The sequence below is a fragment of the Leptonychotes weddellii genome, chromosome 3, assembly GCF_054177405.1.
Source record: "Leptonychotes weddellii isolate Sample4059 chromosome 3, ASM5417740v2, whole genome shotgun sequence".
Classification (NCBI taxonomy): Eukaryota; Metazoa; Chordata; class Mammalia; order Carnivora; family Phocidae; genus Leptonychotes; species Leptonychotes weddellii.
The window spans coordinates 120,499,647-120,522,588 of NC_138371.1; the positions used below are offsets into that span (position 1 = coordinate 120,499,647).

The 22,942-nt window shown below is 39.4% G+C and overlaps 1 protein-coding gene across 6 annotated transcripts in view; it reads right to left on the reverse strand.

The window, feature by feature from the left end:
- RNASEH2B (ribonuclease H2 subunit B) overlaps positions 1 to 22,942 on the reverse strand; it is a 69,378-nt gene that overhangs the window by 16,053 nt on the left and 30,383 nt on the right. For all 6 annotated transcript variants that reach the window (XM_081814899.1, XM_081814898.1, XM_081814896.1 and 3 more), the window contains 5 exons: positions 20,077 to 20,191; positions 10,233 to 10,297; positions 3,757 to 3,862; positions 1,959 to 2,040; positions 307 to 349 (listed from right to left, as the gene is read on the reverse strand). In XM_081814899.1, coding sequence (XP_081671025.1) covers positions 307 to 349; positions 1,959 to 2,040; positions 3,757 to 3,862; positions 10,233 to 10,297; positions 20,077 to 20,191 — 411 coding nt within the window. The remainder of the gene's footprint in view (positions 1 to 306; positions 350 to 1,958; positions 2,041 to 3,756; positions 3,863 to 10,232; positions 10,298 to 20,076; positions 20,192 to 22,942) is intronic.

A 22,942-nucleotide genomic window follows, 5' to 3' on the forward strand; every position in this document is an offset into this window, starting at 1 on the left:
TTGCAGGACCTGGCTAACTTAAGAAGGCCGAATTTTAATTATATATCTATGAGACTTTTAGGTAGGTGTCTGGCTACAACCAACTCTTATCTGGTTTTCACAGTGTTTTTTTTATCATTCAGGTAAAATCTACAAAAATAAAAATTACCGATGGAGAGCTCATTACAATCTTTAATCCACATAACATCACTCCACCCAAGGAGGATTTAGTATGCTTTAAAATGGACTAGAACACACTAAACCTATGTGGTAAAAATGTACTGTCTTTCCAAGTCCCCCAAAGATATCTTAGTAACAGCTCCTTACCTTTGATGGAGGGTTTGGCAATGACGCTGAAGGTTTCGGAAGCCTATGGAATAAAAAATAAGAATCATAGTTATGGTTTTTCATAGACAAGCAAACAGAGAGACTGGGCCAACTGAGGACTTAGCAAGTGCTACTTTCATGGACTAGCTTCTCCTCCATGTGTCCTCCTGGACTATCACCTCAGTGTAAAGAATGACATTTCTCTAAATGAAGAAATCTACATTTTCTTCACATTGGAATTGTCTGAACTAAAAAGTAAATTAGAACTTATTTGTTGCAATGGAACTGCTTTTCTTCAGCCTCTATAAATTTACATTTTGGCGTTGTAGTATTTTTTCCTTCATAAATGACGAATCCAGCATATATTTTTTTTAATTTAAATACAATTTAATTAACATAGAGTGGAATCCAGCATATATTTAAAAGTGAAAATTATTTTAACTGTTGACAAAAAGTCAGACAAACTTGACTTTTCTTCAATTAAAGAGAAGTTTAAATGACATATCTTCCTCCGGGAACCTTTAATCAAAAGCTAATCACTTCTGAGGAGAAAAGATTCTAAAAAATAATGGGAGTACAAAGACATAGGTCTCGAATGAGACAAACAGGCACTGAGAAACCCAGGGAAATATTGAACAGAAAGATAGGGTTATCAATTTCCACCAGTTTCCACTAATTGTTTTTCTTTTTTCACTAATTGTTTTTTAAAGACCTATGCAATTTGCTAAAAACAGCAACTATGTATCTCTTAAGAAGTCACTTTATCTTCATGTATCAGAGGAGAAAGCTATTATAAGAATCTGGAAACGCTATTATCACACTCATAAAATCTTAAGAATAGTTGCTAAAATCTAGAAAAGAAACATATTCTTTTCAGCCTAAGGTAAAGTCTTTATATTATATTAAATATCTTTATGAAGGATATAATAACACAGAGCAAATCATTCTTAAACCCATTTTCTACCCTCAGACATAGATTATGTTTTATCCTTTGAGTTCCAAGTGCTGGGCATAATAAAGGTACTTGGCAAACATCTAATGACAGTGAAAATGGTACAAAACCTTTAAATGTAACTTTCAAAAATATTCTAGGGGTGCCTGGGTGGCTCAGTCATTTAAGTGTCTGCCTTTGGCTCTGGTCATGATCCCAGGGTCCTGGGATTGAGTCCCTCATTGGGATCCTTGCTCAGCGGGGAGTCTGCTTCTCCCTCTCCTTCTGTCCCTTCCCTCCACCTCCCCCATCCCCCACTCTTGCTCTCTCTCTCTCTCAAATTAAAAAAAAAAAATCTTTAAAAAAATATTCTACATTCCATCTCTTGTTTCTTCTAATCTTTATTTCTCCTAAAATGATCTTCACATTAGTGAAGTCTAACTGGAGAAAAAAATAGTATAATGTTAACACTCTAAAATCATACCAACCCATAATTCCAGTCCTAATACTCATCAGTTTCTGCAATCAGTATCCACCAAATCAATTTGTTCCAATAAATCAGTGTCTATTAAAAATCACCTTCAAACCATAGTCTAGGAGGTAACTCAAGAATAATTTATCAGAAACAGTGATGTGATAAAGTCATTAAGGAACCTATTGCTGGGAAACCAAGAAGCACCAAGGTACTTTCTAATTGTGACTAAAGATGAACGATACTTACTTTAAATATTTTGATAAGTCATCACTTAATTCTTTAGGGATATAATCAGATATCAGACCATGTGCATAACGAATATAATCCTCTGAAAGAAATAGAATGGAGAGTATAAGGAAAAAAAATTAGTAACAGCTATGGTAGTTTTACAGTCAAACTGACCAGAGTTAAAATTCCAGCCTTATCCGGCCTTAGAGACTCACTTAAGCTCTTAGCTAGGATGGGTGACCTTGAATAACTCATCTACTCTCTGAGACCACAGTTCTTCACTTTTAAAATGAGATCTGTCTAAATAATCTCTAACATCCCTTCACCTTCTTTAAAAAAAAAAAAATCTATGGTCCATCCATCCACTCCTTCTCTTTTGTTAAAGCCAGTCAAAAACCGTGAGAGCTGGTAAACTCAGTGTGGCCAAAGCTGTCCACTATTTCCAGAATGGCAGGAGTCCTCTACCATCTACATGTGCAAGGTGTTTTAAGGTAGATTTCTGCAAATCAAAAACTGACTGAATTACCTTCAATCACAGACTCCTGGTCCTAGTTTTTTTTTTTTTTAAAGATTTTATTTATTTATTTATTTATTTGAGACAGAGAGAATGAGAGACAGAGAGCATGAGAGGGAGGAGGGTCAGAGGGAGAAGCAGACTCCCTGCCGAGCAGGGAGCCTGATGCGGGACTCGATCCCAGGACTCCAGGATCATGACCTGAGCCGAAGGCAGCCGCTTAACCAACTGAGCCACCCAGGCGCCCTCCTGGTCCTAGTTTTATTTGTTTTAATGACGAAACTCAGATGCTTTGGAATTGTATGCCCACAACAGGGGAACACTGAATTGGAGCTTAAAGTCAGAAAAGTTTCTGTCCCACCATTTGGGAATGTTAATTGCATTATATAGCTGTTTTTATTCAACTATACATAAAAAAATAAGAGGATACTACACTGGAAAAATAAAAAAGAATGTACCATAATAACCTAAAAGAAAAAAAAATTGCCAAGGGAATCAATTTTCATCTAAAATCAAAACATTAAGACCGATAGTAGGACATACACTTCTTGAGAATAAGATGCAGAGAGGTGCAGCCCATTGGAAACCCAGGGCCACACAAACAGTAGGACAAAAAAAGTAAGAGTGTGGGCTTCAGAGTCAGGCAAGCTCCATCAGTAGCTCAGCTTCACCATTCACTCACTGTGGAACTTTGGGCGCAGCCTCCAGACTCTCACTGTCAAATAAGACTTACAGGGAGGGTCAGCGGAGATACTGTGTATCCACAGGCAACTCAAGCAAAGGGCTTGACACACAACACACCCTCCATAAATGATAGCCAGAGTTGTTAGGCTGGTTATGACCATTAGTGCAAAATAAATATGTGTCAAAGGCACGATCTAAGTATCAATTAGTGACAGAAATGATCTATGGTACAAATCTTATTGGGTTCTGAAATAAAATGCACATGTGCCACAAGATCCAAGAGAACACATGGGCAAGAATGAGAAGCTTCTGAGACACTAAGATTGTAAAATCGGGGACGCCTGGGTGGCTCATTGGGTTAAGTGTCTGCCTGCAGCTCAGGTCTTGACCTCAGGGTCCTGGGATTGAGCCCCGTGTGGGCTCCCCGCTCAGCAGGGAGTCTGCTTGTCCCTCTCTCTCTCCCCCCCGCCCCCATACTCGTTCACTCGCTCTCTCTCCTCTCTCTCAAGTAATAAATAAAACCTTAAAAAAAAAAGATTTTAAAATGGTAAGACAGGCATTTATACATCAGCAACTTACTCCAGGCAAAAATGATTTCTGACAAAATGATTTATTCACCTTCCTTGTCACTGGAAACCTGGTCACCAGAGAAAAATGCAGTTGCCTGTACCCGACCACCGACATTTACGTTACTGGTTTTTAAGGCTGATACAGTCTGATGAACCTGTGAAGTAACCAAAAAGGGAACATCAGGGTATTTCCAACTAATGTTAGAAATCCACCACCTTCCAGATGCTTCTCAATCCATTTAAGATGCAGGAAGAAGCATCTGAGGATCTGGAAATGTCTTCACCAGGTATCAGATGATGAGAGATGGCCACAGCATTTTGGGATGATGTCATGACATGGACTTCTTAAGGCCTACACAATATGAGAACACTGGCTCTGGAGTTGGGCTGCTTGGGTATGCTCTGTGACCATGGACTACTTACTTAACCTCTCTGTGCCTCTATCTAATGGGGACATGAGTAGTACCTAATGCATAGTACAGCTGTGAGGATTAAATGAGTTCATGTAAAGCCCTTAGAACAGAACCTGGCACAAAGTTTATATGCAATCATTTTTCTAAACAGAATAAATCAGAAATTTCCTACTTCCTAGATGCTGGAGGAGCAAGATGGCGGAGGAGTAGGAGACCTGGATTTCATCTGGTCCCAGGAATTCAGCTGGATAAGGATCAAACCATTCTGAACACCTACGAACTCAACAGGAGATCGAAGAAAAGAATAGCGGCAACTCTCTGAACAGAAAAGCGACCACTTTCTGGAAGGTAGGACGTGTGGAGAAGTGAATCCGAGGTGATATTCTGGAGGATAGATGGCGGGGGAGGGGGCCTCCGATGCTGCTTCTGGCAAGTGATAGAGCAGCGGAGCACAAAATCGGAACTTTTAGAAGTCGGCTCCACTGAGGGACGTCGCACCAGTGGCTAAGTGGCGGGTGGAACCCTCACTGGGACAGTGTGGTCTCAGGACCCTCGGGGTCACAGAAAGACTGGGGGTGCCTGAGTGCAGCAGAGCTCCCAGGTATCGGAGCAGGGAAGCCAGTTGCAGAGACAGAGCCGAGGCCCGGGCTCTCAGCTCGGGGTTGCCATAAACTGTGATCCGTGGCACGGTCAGGCCACTGCTCCTCCAGCAGGGACCCAACAAGCGGCAGATCCGGGAAGACTCCCCTTCCTTCCCCAGGAGGAGTGGCTCGGGAGCGCACTGCAGGGATCTGCTGGGTTTGGAGACTCTGCATGGGGTCGGGTGCCAGAGATAGAAACACTGGGTCACAGGCCGGGTGAGCACGGAGTGCGGCCGGAGACCAGGGAGACAGGAGTGATTGACTGCTTTTCTCTGGGGGCTCACTGAGGAGTGGAGCCCCGAGTACTCGGCTCCTCGGGGGCAGAGATTGGGAGGCCGCCATTTTCACTCTCGTCCTCCAAAGCTGAACAGAAAGCTTGCAGGGAACAAAAGCTCCCGAGAGCAAACCCGAGCAGATTACTTAGCCCGGACGGGGCAAGGGCGGGGCAATTCCGCCTCCAGCAAAGACATTTGGGAACCATGGCAACAGGCCCCTCCCCCAGAAGATCAGCAAGAACAGCCAGTCGAGACCAAGTTTACTGATCAATGAGAATGGCAGAACTCCAGCACTAGGGGAATACAGCACATAGAATTCATGGCTTTTTTCCCAAGATGCTTTAGTCTTTCAATTTTTTAAATTTTCTTTATTTTTTTCTTTTTCTATTTTTTTTGAATTTTTCTTTTTCCCTTTTCAACCAACATCGTATCAATCCCTTTTTTAAAAATCTTTTTTATTTCTCATTTTTAGAGTCATATTCTATCCCTTCATTGTAGTTAACCTTATTTTTTGTATATATATAAGTTGTTCTCTCTTTAAAATTTTGGGATACAGTTTCTTCTAACAGACCAAAATATACCCCAAATCTAGTGTATGGCTTTGTTCTAGTCTCCTGCCTGATCACATTCTCTCCTTTTTAAATTTTTCTTCTTTCTTTTTTCAAACAATTTCTTATCAATTCCTTTTATAAAATCTTTTATAATTTTCATCTTTACAGTCATATTCCATCCCTTCATCATATTTATCCTTATTTTTGTATATATGTAAGTTTTTCTTTCTTTAAGATTTTGGGAGGCAGTTTCTTCTAACAGACCAAAATACACCCAAAATCTAGTGTGTGGCTCTATTCACCAGCCTGATCATATTATTTTTTCTTCCTTTCTTTTCCCCCTGGTTGCGGGTCTCTTCTGATTTGTTTAGTGTATATTTTTCTGGGGTCGTTGTTACTCTTTAAGCATTTTGTTCTCTCATTCATCTATTCTTCTCTGGACAAAATGACAAAATGGAAAAACTCACCTCAAAGAAAAAGAACAAGAGGCAGTACCAACTGCCAGGGACCTAGTCAGTATGGACATTAGTAAGATGTCAGAACTAGAATTCAGAATAATGGTTATAAAGATACTAGCTAGGCTTGAAAAAAGATACTAGAAGATACTAGAGAATCCCTTTCTGGAGAAATAAAAGAATTAAAATCTAACCAAGTTGAAATAAAAAAGGCTACTAATGAGGTACAATCAAAAATGGAGGCTCTGATAGGATAAATGAGGCAGAAGAGAGAATTAGTGATATAGAAGACCAAATGATGGACAATAAAGAAGTTGAGAAAAAGAGAGATAAACAACTACTGGATCACGAGGGCAGAATTCGAGAGATAAGTGATACCATAAGATGAAACAATATTAGAATAATTGGGATCCCAGAAGAAGAAGAAAGAGAGAGAGGGGCAGAAGGTATATTGGAGCAAATTATAGCGGAGACCTTCCCTCATTTGGGGAAGGAAACAGGCATCAAAATCCAGGAGGCACAGAGAACCCCCCTCAAAATCAATAAAAATAGGTCAACACCCCAACATCTAATGGTAAAACTCACAATTCTCAGAGACAAAGAGAAAATCCTGAAAGCAGCTCAGGACAAGAGGTCTGTAACCTACAATGGTAGAAACATTAGATTGGCAGCAGACCTATCCACAGAGACCTGGCTGGCCAGAAAGGATTGGCATAATATATTCAGAACACTAAATGAGAAAAATAGGCAGCCAAGAATACTATATCCAGCTAGGCTGTCACTGAAAATAGGAGAGATAAAAAGCTTCCAGGACAAACAAAAGTAAAAGAATTTGTGAACACCAAACCAGCCCTACAAGAAATATTGAAAGGGGTCCTCTAAGCAAAGAGAGAGCTTAAAAGTAACATAGACCAGAAAGGAACACAGACAATATACAGTAACAGTCTCCTTACAGGCAATACAATGGCACTAAATTCATATCTTTCAATAGTTACCCTGAATGTAAATGGGCTAAATGCCCCAATCAAAAGACACAGGGTATCAGTTTGGATAAAAAAAACAAGACCCATCGATATGCCGTCTTCAAGAGACTCATTTTAGACCCAAAGACACCTCCAGATTGAAAGTGAGGGGGTGGAAAACCATTTACCATGGTAATGGACATCAAAAGAAAGCTGGAGCGGCAGTCCTTATATCAGACAAATTAGATTTTAAACCAAAGACTATAATAAGAGATGAGGAAGGACACTACATCATACTTAAATTGGTCTATCCAACAAGAAGATCTAACAATTGTAAATATCTATGCCCCTAACATGGGAGCAGCTAATTATATAAGCCAATCAATAACAAAAGCAAAGAAACACATTGACAACAACACAATAATAGTGGGGGAATTTAACACCCCCCTCACTGAAATGGACAGATCATCCAAGCAAAAGATCGACAAGGAAATAAAGGCTTTAAAAGACACACTAGACCGGATGGACTTCACAGATATATTCAGAACATTCCAACCCAAAGCAACAGAATACACATTCCTCTCTAGTGCCCATGGAACATTCTCCAGAATAGATCACATCCTGGGTCACAAATCAGTTCTCAACCGGTACCAAAAGACTGGGATCATTCCCTGCATATTTTCAGACCACAGTGCTTTGAAACTAGAACTCAGTCACAAGAGGAAAGTTGGAAAGAACTCAAATACATGGAGGTTAAAGAGCATCCTACTAAAGAATGAATGGGTGAACCAGGAAATTAAAGAAGAATTAAAAAAATTCATGGAAACAAATGAAAATGAAAACACAATTGTTCAAAATCTTTGGGATGCAGCAAAGGCGGTTCTAAGAGGAAAGCATATAGCAATATAAGCCTTTCTCAAGAAACAAGAAAGGTCTCAAATACACAACCTAACCCTACACCTAAAGGAGCTGGAGAAAGAACAGCAAAGAAAGCCTAAACCCAGTAGGAGAAGAGAAATAATAAAGATAAAAACTTTTACACAGCAAAGGAAAACAGTCAACAAAACCAAAAGACAACCGACTTAATGGGAGAAGAGATTTGCAAATGACGTATCAGATAAAGGGCTAGTATCCAAAATCTATAAAGAACTTACCAAACTCAACACCCAAAGAACAAATAATCCAATCAAGAAATGGGCAGAAGACATGAACAGACATTTCTGCAAAGAAGACATCCAAATGGCCAACAGACACATGAAAAGTGCTCAACATCACTAAAACCTCAGTGAGATACCACCTCGTACCAGTCAGAACGGCTAAAATTAACAAGTCAGGAAATGACAGATGTTGGCGAGGATGCGGAGAAAGGGGAACCCTCCTACACTGTTGGTGGGAATGCAAGCTGATGCAGCCACTCTGGAAAACAGTATGGAGGTTCCTCAAAAAGTTGAAAATAGAGCTACCCTATGACCTAGCAATTGACTACTCGGTATTTACCCCAAAGATACAAATGTAGTGATCCGAAGGGGCACGTGCACCCTAATGTTTACAACAGCAATGTCCACAGTAGCCAAACTATGGAAAGAGCCTAGATGTCCATCAATAGATGAATGGATAAAAATGCGGTCTATATATATACAATGAAATATTATGCAGCCATCAAAAAAATGAAATCTTGCCATTTGCAATGACGTGGATGGAACTAGAGGGTATTATGCCAAGCGAAATAAGTCAGTCAGAGAAAGACAATTATTATATGATCTCACAGATATAAGGAATTTGAGAAACAAGGCAGAAGATCATAGGGGGAGGGAGGGAAAAATGAAACAAGATGAAACCAGAGAGGGAGACAAACCATAAGAGACTTAATCTCAGGAAACAAACTGAGGGTTGCTGGAGTGGAGGGGGGTGGGAGGGATGGGGTGGCTGGGTGATGGACATTAGGGAGGGTTTACTATGGTGAGTGCTGTGAATTGTGTAAGACTGATGAATCACAGACCTGTACCCCTGAAACAAATAATACATTATATGTTAATAAAAAAATTTCCCACTTCCTAGGAATTTAAGAAAAGAGACACAATCAATAAATATAAACGTCACTTTGCTATTCGTGACATTATCTTTTGCTAAGGACAAAAACTAAATGCCAAGATCCTTCTCAGCACTTACCCTGATTCTTCACCTACTACTAAGGCAAATGAAGGGTGAACCACAGGGACACTTTTAAAATCCTTCCACTATTTTGTATAGTAGGGGCCTAATTCTGCAAGGTTCATTTCCATGTTTCTAGGTTCCCTGTGTGCCCCGTAACATGATATGACAAGCATGTTTTTACATACAAGATAGAGGAGAATCTTAGGAATCAGTACTATACTGGTATCCACTGACCTTGAAAAACTTTGTTATCAATAGACCCAGTCTGGTGAGATTCTTAATCAGTGTGTAAGTACACAATCTTAGACCAGTGGCTTTCAAAGTGGTTTGTTTGTTTGTTTCTACTATGCCCACAGTAAGAAATATATAGCAACCCAATACTTAAACACATATATAAATATATGTTTCAAAGAATCATACTTAATACTTGTCCTTACTCTCTGCTATATTTTAATATATCCCATCCCATCCCATCCCATCCCATCCCATCCCATCCCATCTCACCCCAATCCCATTCCATTCCATTCCAAGAGAAATACTGGTTTTGACCCACTAAATCAATTTGGAAAACACTGCCCTAGACCTTATATTATTCTAGGATTTTAGGATCACTAAGATCCCTCAGGCAACCAGAAGCTGAGAGTGAGACACACTTCCTCTAAGCCTGAATCCTGTCTGCCTCAGCCCCCTGCCTTGCTATGTGATCAGCGTCAACCTCTGAGACAACAGCAGGACTGACGGCAGCAAATGTGCATCCCACCTGATACTACCTGGCGTGGAAGACTCAAATCTACATCACCAAGTAGTGAGAACTTCTTTTGTCCAGTGGTGAGGATCACGGGCAATGGGGATGCAGGTCAAAGGAAAACATCAAGCTAACTCCAGAGACACATGAGTTAGGGAGGATGAAAAGTAAAAGATTTCTTTTCATATTTGGATATCTTTACACAGTTTTTCTCCTTTAGCTGGATATACAAGATGGCCTTTGGATTCAGACTTAGCACCTTCTCTAAACAATTTTTAAAAGGAGCATTAAAACTTTTTCTGCCATAAGGTATTGGAGATGTACTATACCTTTTTTTCCAGCCACTTTATTGTCTTCTCCTTGCTGTACTTGTAATATTTCTTTTTGTCTATTTCTGGATTAAAGAGAAAAAAACAGAAGAGTGTATTAAACAAAAAATAAATTCATGATATGTATATATACATATAAAATATCAACAACAATTAATGTTTCATAGCAGTTTATATTCTTGAAAAACTCAACTTATAAGCCTGAGAGCATATTTGAGAGGTTAAAAAAAAAATCCCCAAACAGAACTTGGGTGCCTCAGGTTTCATCCAAAAATTAAATGAATGGGAATTTAAGGAAATCATCAAATTTTACTAAGTTATCATCCCAAGGAGAAATTATTTTTCTTTTCCTTTTATTACATCTATATGAGATGACAGATGTTAACTAAACTTACTGTGGTGATCATTTCATAATACCTGTGAGTCAAACCATCATACCATACACCTTAAACTTAGACAATGATGTGTATTAATTACTTCTTAATAAAACTGGAAAAAAGTACACAAACAAGTCTGTAGAAAATCTGTAATTTTTAAAACTCAGCAAATTAACATGTCAAGCAACCTAAATTTTTTTGAAATAACCTGAAGCTTAGCTCAGTGTTTTCAATGAGAGACTTCTTTTCTAAAATAAGAATGGAAATCCCAAGAAAGGAAACTGAAACTAAACACAGATGCGTATGAAGTGCACTGCAGGCATTGAGGGAAAAAACCTTGTTAACTACGTGGTACTGTCCTGGTGGGATTAGCGGGAAAGAAGAAAAGATATGCCTATCTTTGAACGCATTACCAGTATAACCGTAACTGTATCTCAGGGGAATTTGGATTTACGACAGGCTTGACCTGGCCCTTAATGGGGATAAAACTTTCACCTCTCCTAAGTTATACTTCCTCCCCTCACAGTCCACCTAGCTTTACATACTGTGACACGAGGCGTTATTTCCTTGGTAACACTTCATTCATGGAGTTTTTTGCTTTCTATGCAATCGGCAGAGGCAGAGGCTTGCAGCTCCCAGCCTCCTGCCTCATGCAGGAGTGATCTTTGAGATCCCTGGAAATCTTAGGGCCAGATGCAAACTCCCCCCATGTGACTTTGCTACCCGGGTAGAATGACATTTTCTCTTTCCTCCATAATCTTTGCGGGAAATGGAAATGCTTATTCAGGGATCGTTTTCTGCAGTCTGTTACATCGCTTGCGTTCCACGAAATGGTTTATATGGGAGAAGGGCTGGCCTTAGCGCCTGCATGTGTCCTCCCCGTTCCGGACTGCAGTTGTCAAAACTGTGGGCAATAGGAGGCATGATGGAGTGCGGACTGGGCTTCTGCACCCATCCCCTCAGGATGTGTCACTGGAATAATGAAGGAGAGACTGTTGCAAATGGCGTTGTCAGAGTTTGAGAACTCCAAGGGGTGACCGACGTCTGCTATGCGGGAGCCAGGGGCAAACCTGGGCAAACAGCCTGCTGTGGAACCAAGGCAGGTGAGACTAGACTCAACTTCCCTGGAGACAGTGTCCCACCCATGTACAAAAATAAGGGGAATTCTAAGAGCACACAGCAATCACTCAATAAATGTACTCCGCTGTGTGGGTTAAAACTTCTAAAGAAGCTCCGTTCATTGCCTGAGATAAATCTTCAAAGAAGCTCAGCGTAGAGGTCTCTCCTAAGAAATCCAACCTAGACTCTTACTCACTTCTCTCCTGCCTCTTATGTCCACACTTCTTGAAAGAACGTTCTACAACCTGCCACAGTTTCCTTCCTCTCTCGCGCTCCCTGAGCCCCTTGCAGACCCTTCCTTAATCCTCTTGCAAATGCTCTGTCAGGAGAAGTGGAGACCACAGGCTCTGAGCCATGCATACTGCCGGGGCTCCGACACAGCCAGTGCACGGTGTCACCTGTTACACGAGATGATCCACACAAAGCCGAAAGCACAGCACCTGACTCATAACAAATACTTAATATTACTTAAAAAAAAGATTAAATGACAACTTGCTAATGATAATAGCATCAGAAACTAATGTATCTTCAAGCCTGTGTACGTTCTTTATATACATCTCTCACTGATGTTCAGAATGAATCTCAGGTGAAAACCACTGTTTGTCCCCACCTTAAACGACTGGGTTGGAGTGAAGTGAACTACATTGTCCAAAGTCACTGAGCCATTAAGCAGGGTACCAGACTCCTACTAGGCTAACTTCAGAGCTGCGGATCTGATGTTCATTTTATCAAGATCAATTAGGTCTTCACCCTTCTCAGTACTTTTGACCCTGTTCTTTGTGGGAAAAACTTCTCCATGATTCTACAAAAACTTTTCCTCTTGGTTCTTTTAGGTCTCTGGTGACTTTTCCTCTGATTCTTTTTGGGCTCTGCTTCATCCTGCTCTGAGGCCAGGTGTACCTTTCTCTGGGGGTGAGTTCATTTTGTTTCAAAAAGACCAAATAACCCCAACCAGGAAGCCCAAAGCCCTGAGCTGAGGCTCTGTGCCTAAAGACAGACTGTTCATCTTCCTCCCAAACCATCCTCCCGGTCAACCAGGCTCGGATCTCAAAGCCATCACTTCCTCCTGCCTTGCTTCCCACATTCTATCACTGGATTCCAGCGTTACCTGGTGGGGGCCGTGGGGGAGGAAAAAACAAAACAAAATGAACAAACAAACAAATGCCATGTCAGAAATGAGGAGGCTTAGCTTCTCATGGATCAGTAACTACTTCCATTTTTTTTTTAAATCACCTTTATTTAGGAATAATGTTCATATGGTTAATATACCCATTTTAAGTGTACAATTTGAGGAGTTTGAACAAATGTATACATACGGTCATGTAACTATCACCCTAAACAAAAAGGCTGCTCTGAACATTCTTGCACAAGTCTTTGCATGGAGATGTGTTTTCATAAGTCTTGGGTAAATCCCTAGGAGTAGAATTACTGAGTCATAAGAAACTGTCAAGTGGTTATACTATTTTATGCTTCCACCAGCCAGGTAGGTGAGTTCCGGTAGTTCCTCAACTTATTGTTTTTCCTTTTTATTTCAAGCCACTCTAGTGAATACTAATGATATTTCCTTGTGGTTTTAATTTACATTTCCCTGGTGACTAATGATATTGAACCTGTTTTCGTGTGCCTATGGGCTATTTATAAATCTTCTGTTGCTAAGTGTCTGTTCAAACTTTGTGCCGATTTTTTTTTACTGGGTTGTATGTATATCATCTTATTACTGTGTTAAGAAAACTCTTTATATATTTGAGATACATATCTTTTATCAGATAGACCATGTAAACATTTTCTTCCAACTGTGGTTTATCTTTTCTTTTTTCTTAATGGTGTCTTTCAAAAAACAGAAGATACTAATTTTGATGAAATGTAATTTATGGTTACATTTATAATTTTTTTTTTATGGCTAGTGGATTTTATGTCCTAAGAAATCCTTGCCTATCTCCAAGGTCACAAAAGTTTTCTCTTATGTTTTCTTTTAGAAGTTTAGTAGTTTCCATTTCTGCATGTAAATTAGTGATCCATTTTGAGTTAATTTTTTCTGTATGACTGTGAGGTGAGGGTTAACATTGTTTTTCATATGAATATCCAATTTTTCCAGATCATTTGTTGAAAAGACTATCTTTTCTCCCACTGAATTATCTTGAGACTATGGAAAAAATTCAATTGACTATATAAGTGTGGGTCCACTTCTGGATTCTCTATTCTGTTCCCTTATCTATATATTTATCCTCATACCAATGCCACACTTTCTTGATTACTATAGCTCTAGAGTAAGTCTTGAAAGCGGATTGTGTAAGTTCTCCAACTTTGTTCTTCTTTTTCAAAATTGTTCTGGTTATTGCAGGTCTTTTGCAAATTCATATTAATTCTAGAATCAGCTCATCATTTTCTTCCCCCCACTCCCTCCAAAAAAGTCTGATAGACATTACATTAAATCTATAGATCAGTTTGGAGAGAATGGACATCTTAACAATATTCAATCTTCAAATTCATGAACATGGTACATCTATTTATTTAATTCTTTAATTTCTCAGCAATGTTTTGTAAAATCCAGTGTACTGGTCTTGCACATACTGTGTTATATTTATTTCTAGGACTTCATGATCTTTGATGATATTCTGAATATGTTTTTATTCCATTGTCCGATTGTTCACTGCTAGTATACAGAAATATAATTCATTTTTTATAAATTGACTTTTTAGCCTGTTTATTAGTTATAGTAATTATTTTTTTGTAGACTCATTTGGGCTTTCTACATACATGTCCATATTGTTTATGAATAGAGATAGTTTCACTATTTCCTTTCCAATCTATATACCATTTATCTTTTTCTTGTTTTATTGAAACTGTTAGGACTCCCACTACAATGGTGAATAGAAGTGGTCAAAGCAGACATGCTTACCTTATACCCAATCATAGGGGAAAACTGTTCAGTCTTTTACAGTGAAGTATGATGTTAGCTTAGGTTTGTCATAGACACCCTTTTCCAGACTAAGGAAGCTCCCTTCTATTCTAATTTGCTGAGAATTTATATTATGACTGAATTTTGTCAAATGATTTTTCTGCATCTATTGGGATCGTCATGCAGTTTTTCTTTTGTCATGTGTAAATATGGTGAATTATGCAGATTGATTTTCTAATGTTCAACCAACTTTGCATTCCTGAGATAAATCCCACTTGGTTATAATATGTTATCCTTTTTACATAATTGATTTGCTAATATTTTATTAGGAATTTTTTAGTCTATGATCATAAGGGATACTGGCCTGGTTTTCTTTTTAAAATAATTTTGACTTTGGTATTGGGATAATTCTGGCTTCATAAAATTAGTTGGGAAATATTCCTTCCTCATCTAATTTCTGAAAGGATTTGAGTAAGTATCATTATTTGAGTATTATTTCTTTCTTAAAGTATGGCAGAATTCATCAGTGATGCTAACTGGGCCTGGAGGTTTTTTCCTAGGAAATTTTTAACTATCAATTTATTTCTAATTGAACAGTCCCTGGACAAGATGATCACTAAGAAATATCCAACTTGGATATCCCAGAATGCTACAAAAGGACCAAGTGCATGAGCTACTGCTTAATTTTGAAATTTACAAATTTTGATAAGTAAGGGGGTTCAAAATATTCATGAAGGCCACAGATTACCCAAAATTATGACAAATACCATAACATGTCTGTTCGTGTCTTAAATTTAATATTTGCAAGAGTTGGTGAGTTAGATAATATGTACATATGCTGGAAAGGTTTCTTTCCTTAATGTGTCTGGTGCCTATAAAACTGGTCTCAAACATCTGGAAAGATTGGGTTTACAAAATAAAGATGGAATAAAAGTGACTCCACAATTAAATAACATGTTCAGCAATTGGGTAATCGGCTCACAATCCTGAATTTCCCTGATGTATTATTGAACAAACTGCCTAGAGCACATTTTCACATCTACTTTCTCAATGTTTTCCATAACAGAAACTCATATGGTCTCTTTTTTTTCCTGCCTCCTGGGGATAGAAACTTGGCAACTGTACTTGGGGTATTTTAATCAGGTAAGTTTTCCCGGCTCTTCCTGTTAATCACATCGGACAGCCTAGTGCAGCTTTGGCTTGCAATATGAAACAGTGTTACACTCAAGATGAAGTTCATAACCCTTTATTAGGCCTTTCCCCTGTCATCCCTCCACTGAATGTGAGCTTCTTTGGCAAGAAACGTACTGAGCCCCAGAGTTAGCAAACACAGACACATCATTTCTTCACTAATAAAGCAGGCAGTGCTAACTAAGGTCACGGTCATCGTCATTTGGGATACAAACAATCGTGGCTGGGTTTACTCAGCAGGGATGAGGTGGGTAGGGGGAGGTTCTCATAAACCTAGCAGGCTTAACCAGATCTTTAATGCCACAGACTTTTGAGACAGCATCTGGAGTTTAATATCAAACCAGCTGGCTGGGGAATCAGAGTATTTCAGGGTTTGCTCTATTTGCAGAGTGCCTATGGAGAGTATGGATGTTAAAGACAATCAGCTCTCTCCTTTATCTTTGCTCCCTCTCATGGATACCACCTGACCACTCCTTAGCAGTCCTCTTTGTTTAATTTGAAAATCCTAGCAATAAAATATGGAGCGGAACCAAACAGTAACTTATAAATGGACAGTAAGCTAAATTTGAATAGGCAGCTGGGACCCAAGGCAATCGCTAAAAGAGGGGAATGGGTGCCTGAGAACAGAAAGCTCACTGCTGGGATGAGAAACTTGTCTTTCCCTTACGTTATCGTAGTTCTCTGTCTTCTTTCCTGACTCTCTCTTTTTGCCTCACAAAGGGAAATTATGAAGATGGGATATACAAGATTTTTTAAAAAAATAAGTTTCTATCTTTGCATGAGATACCACCTAACAATTCTACCCAAGTCTTCTGGAAGTGTTACACAGTTGCAAGAAGGAGAGGAAAGAGTGGTTGTCAGACAAGGGTTCCAATTCTGATTCCCCACTTCTACTTCTGTGATGCTAGTCCAGTAACTTCACCTCTTTGAGCCTCGGTCTCCTCATTTGTAAAAATGTAGGTTGTAACAATAACAAGAGGGAATTACTGTAAGGATACAATAACGTATGTAAAATACAGATGATACATAATTTCTCATTAGATAGTAGATATTTTTATTATTACCTGATTATCCCCATTTCTACTTAAACCACTTCAATATATATTTAGCAATGGACCATCAAACAGATGCGTACGGGTGTGCCCAGTACTTACACATCAGCAAAGAATTAATAATTTCTAATTCAGAAGCCTTAATAGTACTAACATTTACTGAGCATTTACTATATATCCAGTACTCTTTGGGCATTGATTTACTTGTATTACATCATTTAATTCCAGAAGCATCTCTTTATGGTAGACACCAGAGACTATTAGCTGCAATATTTAAATAATGTTCACATCCCGGTCATTCAATAATCTCAACACTATAAAGGTGAGAAAATAAAAGCTTTATTTTATGATCTAGAACAATTTTGCAAAGTACTAATTATAATGTATGGGGGATACTCTCAACCCTTCAAACTCTTCATCTTACAGACCAAGGATGCTGAAAATCTGATTTCTTCAAAACTATACGGCAAATATACTTTTAATTTTCCTTGCATGCCATCAGATGCTGAGATCAGATTACCAGACTGTTCTTAAAGAAATTCTTTCCCAAAAAAGATATGAAGCAAATATAATGAAATATAAACCTTTGTTGATTATTGGGTCGAGTGCAAATAATATTTGCAGTTTTTTATCTGAATTTTTTGTATCTTTAATTTTCTTAACTAAAATAATTGTTTTACTGGCCCATGAACTTTCATTTTCAAAGCAGATGTGTTATCAGCCTATATACATTCCAGGTTTCTAAACACTCTTAGCCTCAAATTTTTCTTTCTTTCTTTTTTAATGATGGTAAGGCAAAACATAAAGTGATAATTCAGATTAAATTTCATATAGTAAAAGATGTATGCAATGTTCTCTAAAAGTCTTGACAGTTTCTTCATAATTAAATTCTTCCCCTAATAAATGACACTCTGTAAATCTTAAAATAATGAAAGGTTTAAAAACAAAACCAAAAATTTTAAAAACAAGAAAAAAAAAGAAATTGTAGGATCTCTTCTATCTCTTAAGTATGCTTCACCCTCAAAAAGACCTCTTTATCAAAATGCACATAAACAATCTCACATTACTTGCCTTACCCCTTAACCCAGAGCACAAATATGTGAAATATTTTCTTTATGTCAGTTCTGTATGCAAGGACAGCATACTGAGATAGACATCTTTTCCCATGAAGATCCAAAGGGAAATTCATAGTATTTTGAAGTTTATTTAGAGCTGGTCAAACAAGATAAGTGCAGGCCATGCACTTTCTATTTCAGCAGAACTTCCAACTGTTAAGCCATGTTGAGGAGTGACAGAGATTAGGACAGGAGTTCAGATAATGATTTAATCAATGGTCAGGGGTTCTGTGTGAAAGAGGGAAGGAATGAGAGGGAGGGAAGTTCTTGCTTTGAACTGCAGGCTGGTTTGTTAGGTTTGTTAGGCTAAGCTAACAAATGCCAGCGTATTAACACCATTTCTCAATCTGGGTTTCTGGGTTTGGGTTAAGATAACTGTTCTTTGTACAGCTCATGTAAGCATTTGGGATAATGAATTCATTGCATTTTCAATTTACGTTAGCTGGGCAAAATTAAAATGACTTGTACTTATTCCTCATTATTTAAGCTTTCAAAAATGGCTATGAGCTACTTCATTTGTTCACCCACAAAAAGACTGTTATCCCCTCCAAGCTCAGCATCAGGGAATGTCTTTAATGGGACTGTTTTGATAAAACCTTGGTGCCACATTCCATATCCAAAATGAAGCTCTAAGCCTGGCCAAGGGTGAATTTAGTTGAACCTAAAATGTAAAATGCAATCAGTGAGGTTCTCCCCTTTCCCACTGTAAGCTTACACTTCTTGGAACCACCACTTTCTTGGGCTCAGAACTGTCACGGTTGCCAAACCGACCATGAACAACCACAGTTCATCAGCCTGTTGTTTTGGTTCCCATACTCCATGTCCATATTAACCCTGAAACTACCTGGATGACTTTTTGGAGACACAGATGCTAAGTTTGTATAGTGTTTCTAACTTAACAAGACATACTTACATACACTGCCTCACTTCCTTCTCTCAGAATTCAAATGAATAGTATCTACTACTCCTCTCTTCAGTACCCGCAGCCTGCTCTTCCCACCTGTGTCTCCAGGAGGCCACCCCCACTGCGGGTCAGGGCACAACTCAACAGTCATCCTTGACTCCTCCTCCTTCTTGACTACCACCCAACCCCGAATGAGGCTGGTTCTACCTCTCGGGGCTACTTTCTGCTAGTTCCAGGTGCTAAGCTCAGGCTACCATTATTCCTGCCTAGACCACTGCAGCAGCCTCCGTGGACCCGGCCTTAGATTCTCCAATAGGTTTTTCACATTATAGCTCTTCCCTGCTCAAACTCTGCTGACACTCCACTACCATTTGACAAAGTCAGACACACATCAGGCCCTTCATCATCTGAACCCTTGCCCTGCATTCCCACCCCTTTCCTTCCTTACCAACCTAAATGCATCCCTGGCATCCTATACTCTGGCTAACCTGAACTCCTTAGAGCTTCCTATACAGGATGAACTTTCCCATATATCCTTGCCTCTGTTATGCTGCTACTCTGACTTATCCTTCAGGGCTCCACTTAGAGGTCATTTCACCCAGGAGAGCAACATCATAGCCAACTACCTGCACTCCCCACCTGCGAGGTTATAAACCAGTCCTGTGCATCCCCAGAAAACCAGGAGTTCACTTCTGTTACTTTCTGCTGTCATTGCCCTATTTGCATTTGTCCCCTATAGACTCAAAGCTTACTGAGGGAAAGGATAATGTCTTATTTATAATTAGTTTAACTCTAGTGCTCAACATATGCTTCTTAGTAGACACTCAATAAACACTTCTTGACTCAATGAAGGTATAGGCTTTATGTAATTTTACAATGAGAAATCTGAGGTAGAAAGCAGTCGAGGAACTTAACTGAAGTCACATACTTAGTTCAAAGAAGAGCTGAGACCAAAGCCCAAGCCTCATGATCCCTGGCCTTGTGGGAGATAGGCCACTGTATTCCACTGGTTAGAATTTCTAAGACTGAACAGTCCAATGCAATAGAGGACTAGCACTGATGAGTGGAAGCAAGTCTGAATGACAGCTTCCCTTCCGACTGGCATAGAACAAGCCTTCCATTCAGTGGGGCAGGTGCCCAGCCTTTCCAGCAGCCATAAGCCTGATTTAAAAGGCCACATACTCTACCTTTTTCCTCTGTCACATGTTGAAGTAACTTCTCAAGATCAGGAAGTTTCAGCAACAAGATGCAATTTGGAAACATGTCATCCACCACAACTTGCTCTAGGGGCTGGAACCTTCCCTGAAAGAAGACTTCAGTCAGAATGCAAGCACTCCAGTCAGCAAACTCATACATTATAAAAAAGAAAAAGATACATCATCTCATAGCTGGATCTTTAAACTAAGTTCAAAGCCACTTGTCTCACCTAAGGAACCCCTCAACTGGGATAGGCTCCAGAACTGACTCTCAGCTCCCTCTAGGAAGCTCTTGAAAGCACTGTGGTTCCAAACAGTGTACCACCCATATCAAAAGTACAGTCACGGGTGCGGGGGGAGTTCTGGAAGAGCGCTAGAAGCCATAGAAGCTTGTGGAGATGGTAGAGATTGCATTGGGCTGGTCCAACCCATTCAGTGTGTGGGAAAGGATATAAAGCTGAGGTCACAGAGCAGGAGTCCTGACCATCACTCAGGAATAAGCCCAGATCACACACAGAAAAAACAGCTTCCCTCCCTATCCTTACCCCAGGGCTGAAGGAAGAAATACTACAGCAAGGAGAAAATTACCAAAATGAATCTGCTCCTGCCAGAGCTGTCTGACAATGCTTCCAAATGTAGACCATGATAAAATAAAAGATAGCCAGAGGGATAAGTACAAGGAAGCTGCACACATATTAAATCAGGCTCATCTACAGAGGTATGTAAGGCCTGGAAACCAATGGGCCAGAATTCAGAACATAGGAATTCAGAACATTCTTCTTCTCAATCAGGTTATTTTTACTTAATTGTGCAGGAGCATGGAGGGGTGAAGTCTGTCTAAATGATTAGTTCCCTGACTTGGGGATACGGACTTTATAAAAAATGTATGGTTCTGCCCATGTCCCACTTCTAGCTCACTCTGCTTTTCTGTTTTAGTGACAACTCCATGAAGACAAAGAAACCATCTGATCAGTTTTCTTTCTGCAAATGCAGTTTTATTTGGTTTGAAGGGTGAAATCTCATTCATTCAGTAGCATGTGTGAAAGCTCGTCATACTTTGTTAAGTCAACAAATGGTAAGAAATGCCTCAATTTCAATGCTGTCTTTTTCCTTCAGATAGTAAGAATAATCCACAGATTTTCCAAATCTTCTTGTCTTTAGATATCTACCTTAATCTATATTCTATCATGGTCAACAAATATTTTAAATATTTAGCAATTTAAAACAATACTCTAATTATATACAATGGACTGCCACACAGTTATAATAATTTCATAATTAACTAATATTTCATTCTCACTTTCTTTACCATATATACCCAAAAAGGAAATGCAATAAGCAACTTGCTTTGAATATAAAGTTAGTAACAGTTGGGATAGCTAGAAAGAATTTTTCTGAGATTAAAAAAGACTAGGTCAACCTTTCGAAAGTGCATACCAATATTCTTTAACTCAGTAGGAAAAGATCATGTGTAAAATGCAGGGAAGGAAATACCTAAATGTCATGAGTTATTTTATAGGGCACTTCAAGTATTTGAGAAGAAGAAGTAAGATGGTTTACAATGAAAGCCAACCACCACTTCGAGCAGGATTTCTGCTTCATTCTGTGTCTGTCGACCTGAACCAGCCCTCAGGACTCCCAGAGGGCCAGGGTGAGGGTTAATTCGCCACAGTCATGGTCTCAGTGGGACACAGGGAAACAACCCACAACATGGGGGGAGGGGCTTTAAATGTGCATCATTACAGGAGCTAAGGCCGGTTGGTGACTTTCTCTCTGTTAATGTATCCTAGAAAACTAATGGAGCCAACTGAAGTATTCAACTGAATACTACCAGATCCTTGCTTCTGGTGGTGACCAGCCCACCTCCGTTCATTAGAGACGAAGACTTACTGGCCTCGCCGCTCATACACCTTAAATACACTGGCTCCATGGTAGCTTCCAGATAATGAGCACCATGAATGAAGTAAGGAGTAAAACTTCACCAATCCACACTAACAGACAGAGGATATAGGAAAGGAGGGAAATAAAAGAAGCTAAGCTGCATCTGGAGAGAGCATGACTTAAAGTTTGAAGTCTGTTTTATTGCTTTTGGTTTTTACAGCAAATTAAACTGAGGCACCCACTGTATGGAAGTTTTGGAAATTTGGTCTAAGGACTAAATAAGATGAGCCCATAAACATTTAAACTATAAGCAAACAGCGTACGAAAACCCAGATTCTTCTAAGCAGTTTAAATAACACTGATTCCTCAAAATTGTTAATTTGCAGATTTTCAAACGGTGGTTGGTAGATGCCTGGGAGTCTCCAACACCCTTTCAGGGGGTCCAGAGCTCAAAACTATTTTCACAACAATGCTAAGATGCGATCTGCATTTTCACTGTGCTGACATTTGCACGGCCAAGGTGGGTAGAACTGCAGGCTCCTTAGCACCAGTCATGGCCATGGCACCGACCTGTCCTACAGCTGCTGTGCTCTTCACTGCCGTGCAGGGCAGTTAAAAAAACAAAACAAAAGCCATGTCACTTAAGGATATCCTTCATCAAGAAGTAAAAACAATTACTGTTAGTTAAACCCTGACCCTGAGTGCAAATCTTTTAAATGTTCCGTGTGTTAAAAGGGAGGCTAAAGCCCTTCTGCCGCTACCCAGGTGCAGTGATTACCACAAGGAAAAGTGCCTGCGTCACTGAGTCAAGAGCAGAAATAACTACTTTTTTGTGGGATACCATTTTTAACCGAAAAAAACATTACAGACTAGGGCTGTTCAGACTTGGGTATTTGGCAGAATATAAAAGAAGTGAACCTGTGACTTCAAGGAAAAGACTGAAAGTACTTGCAGCCAATGATACAATTTTAACTTC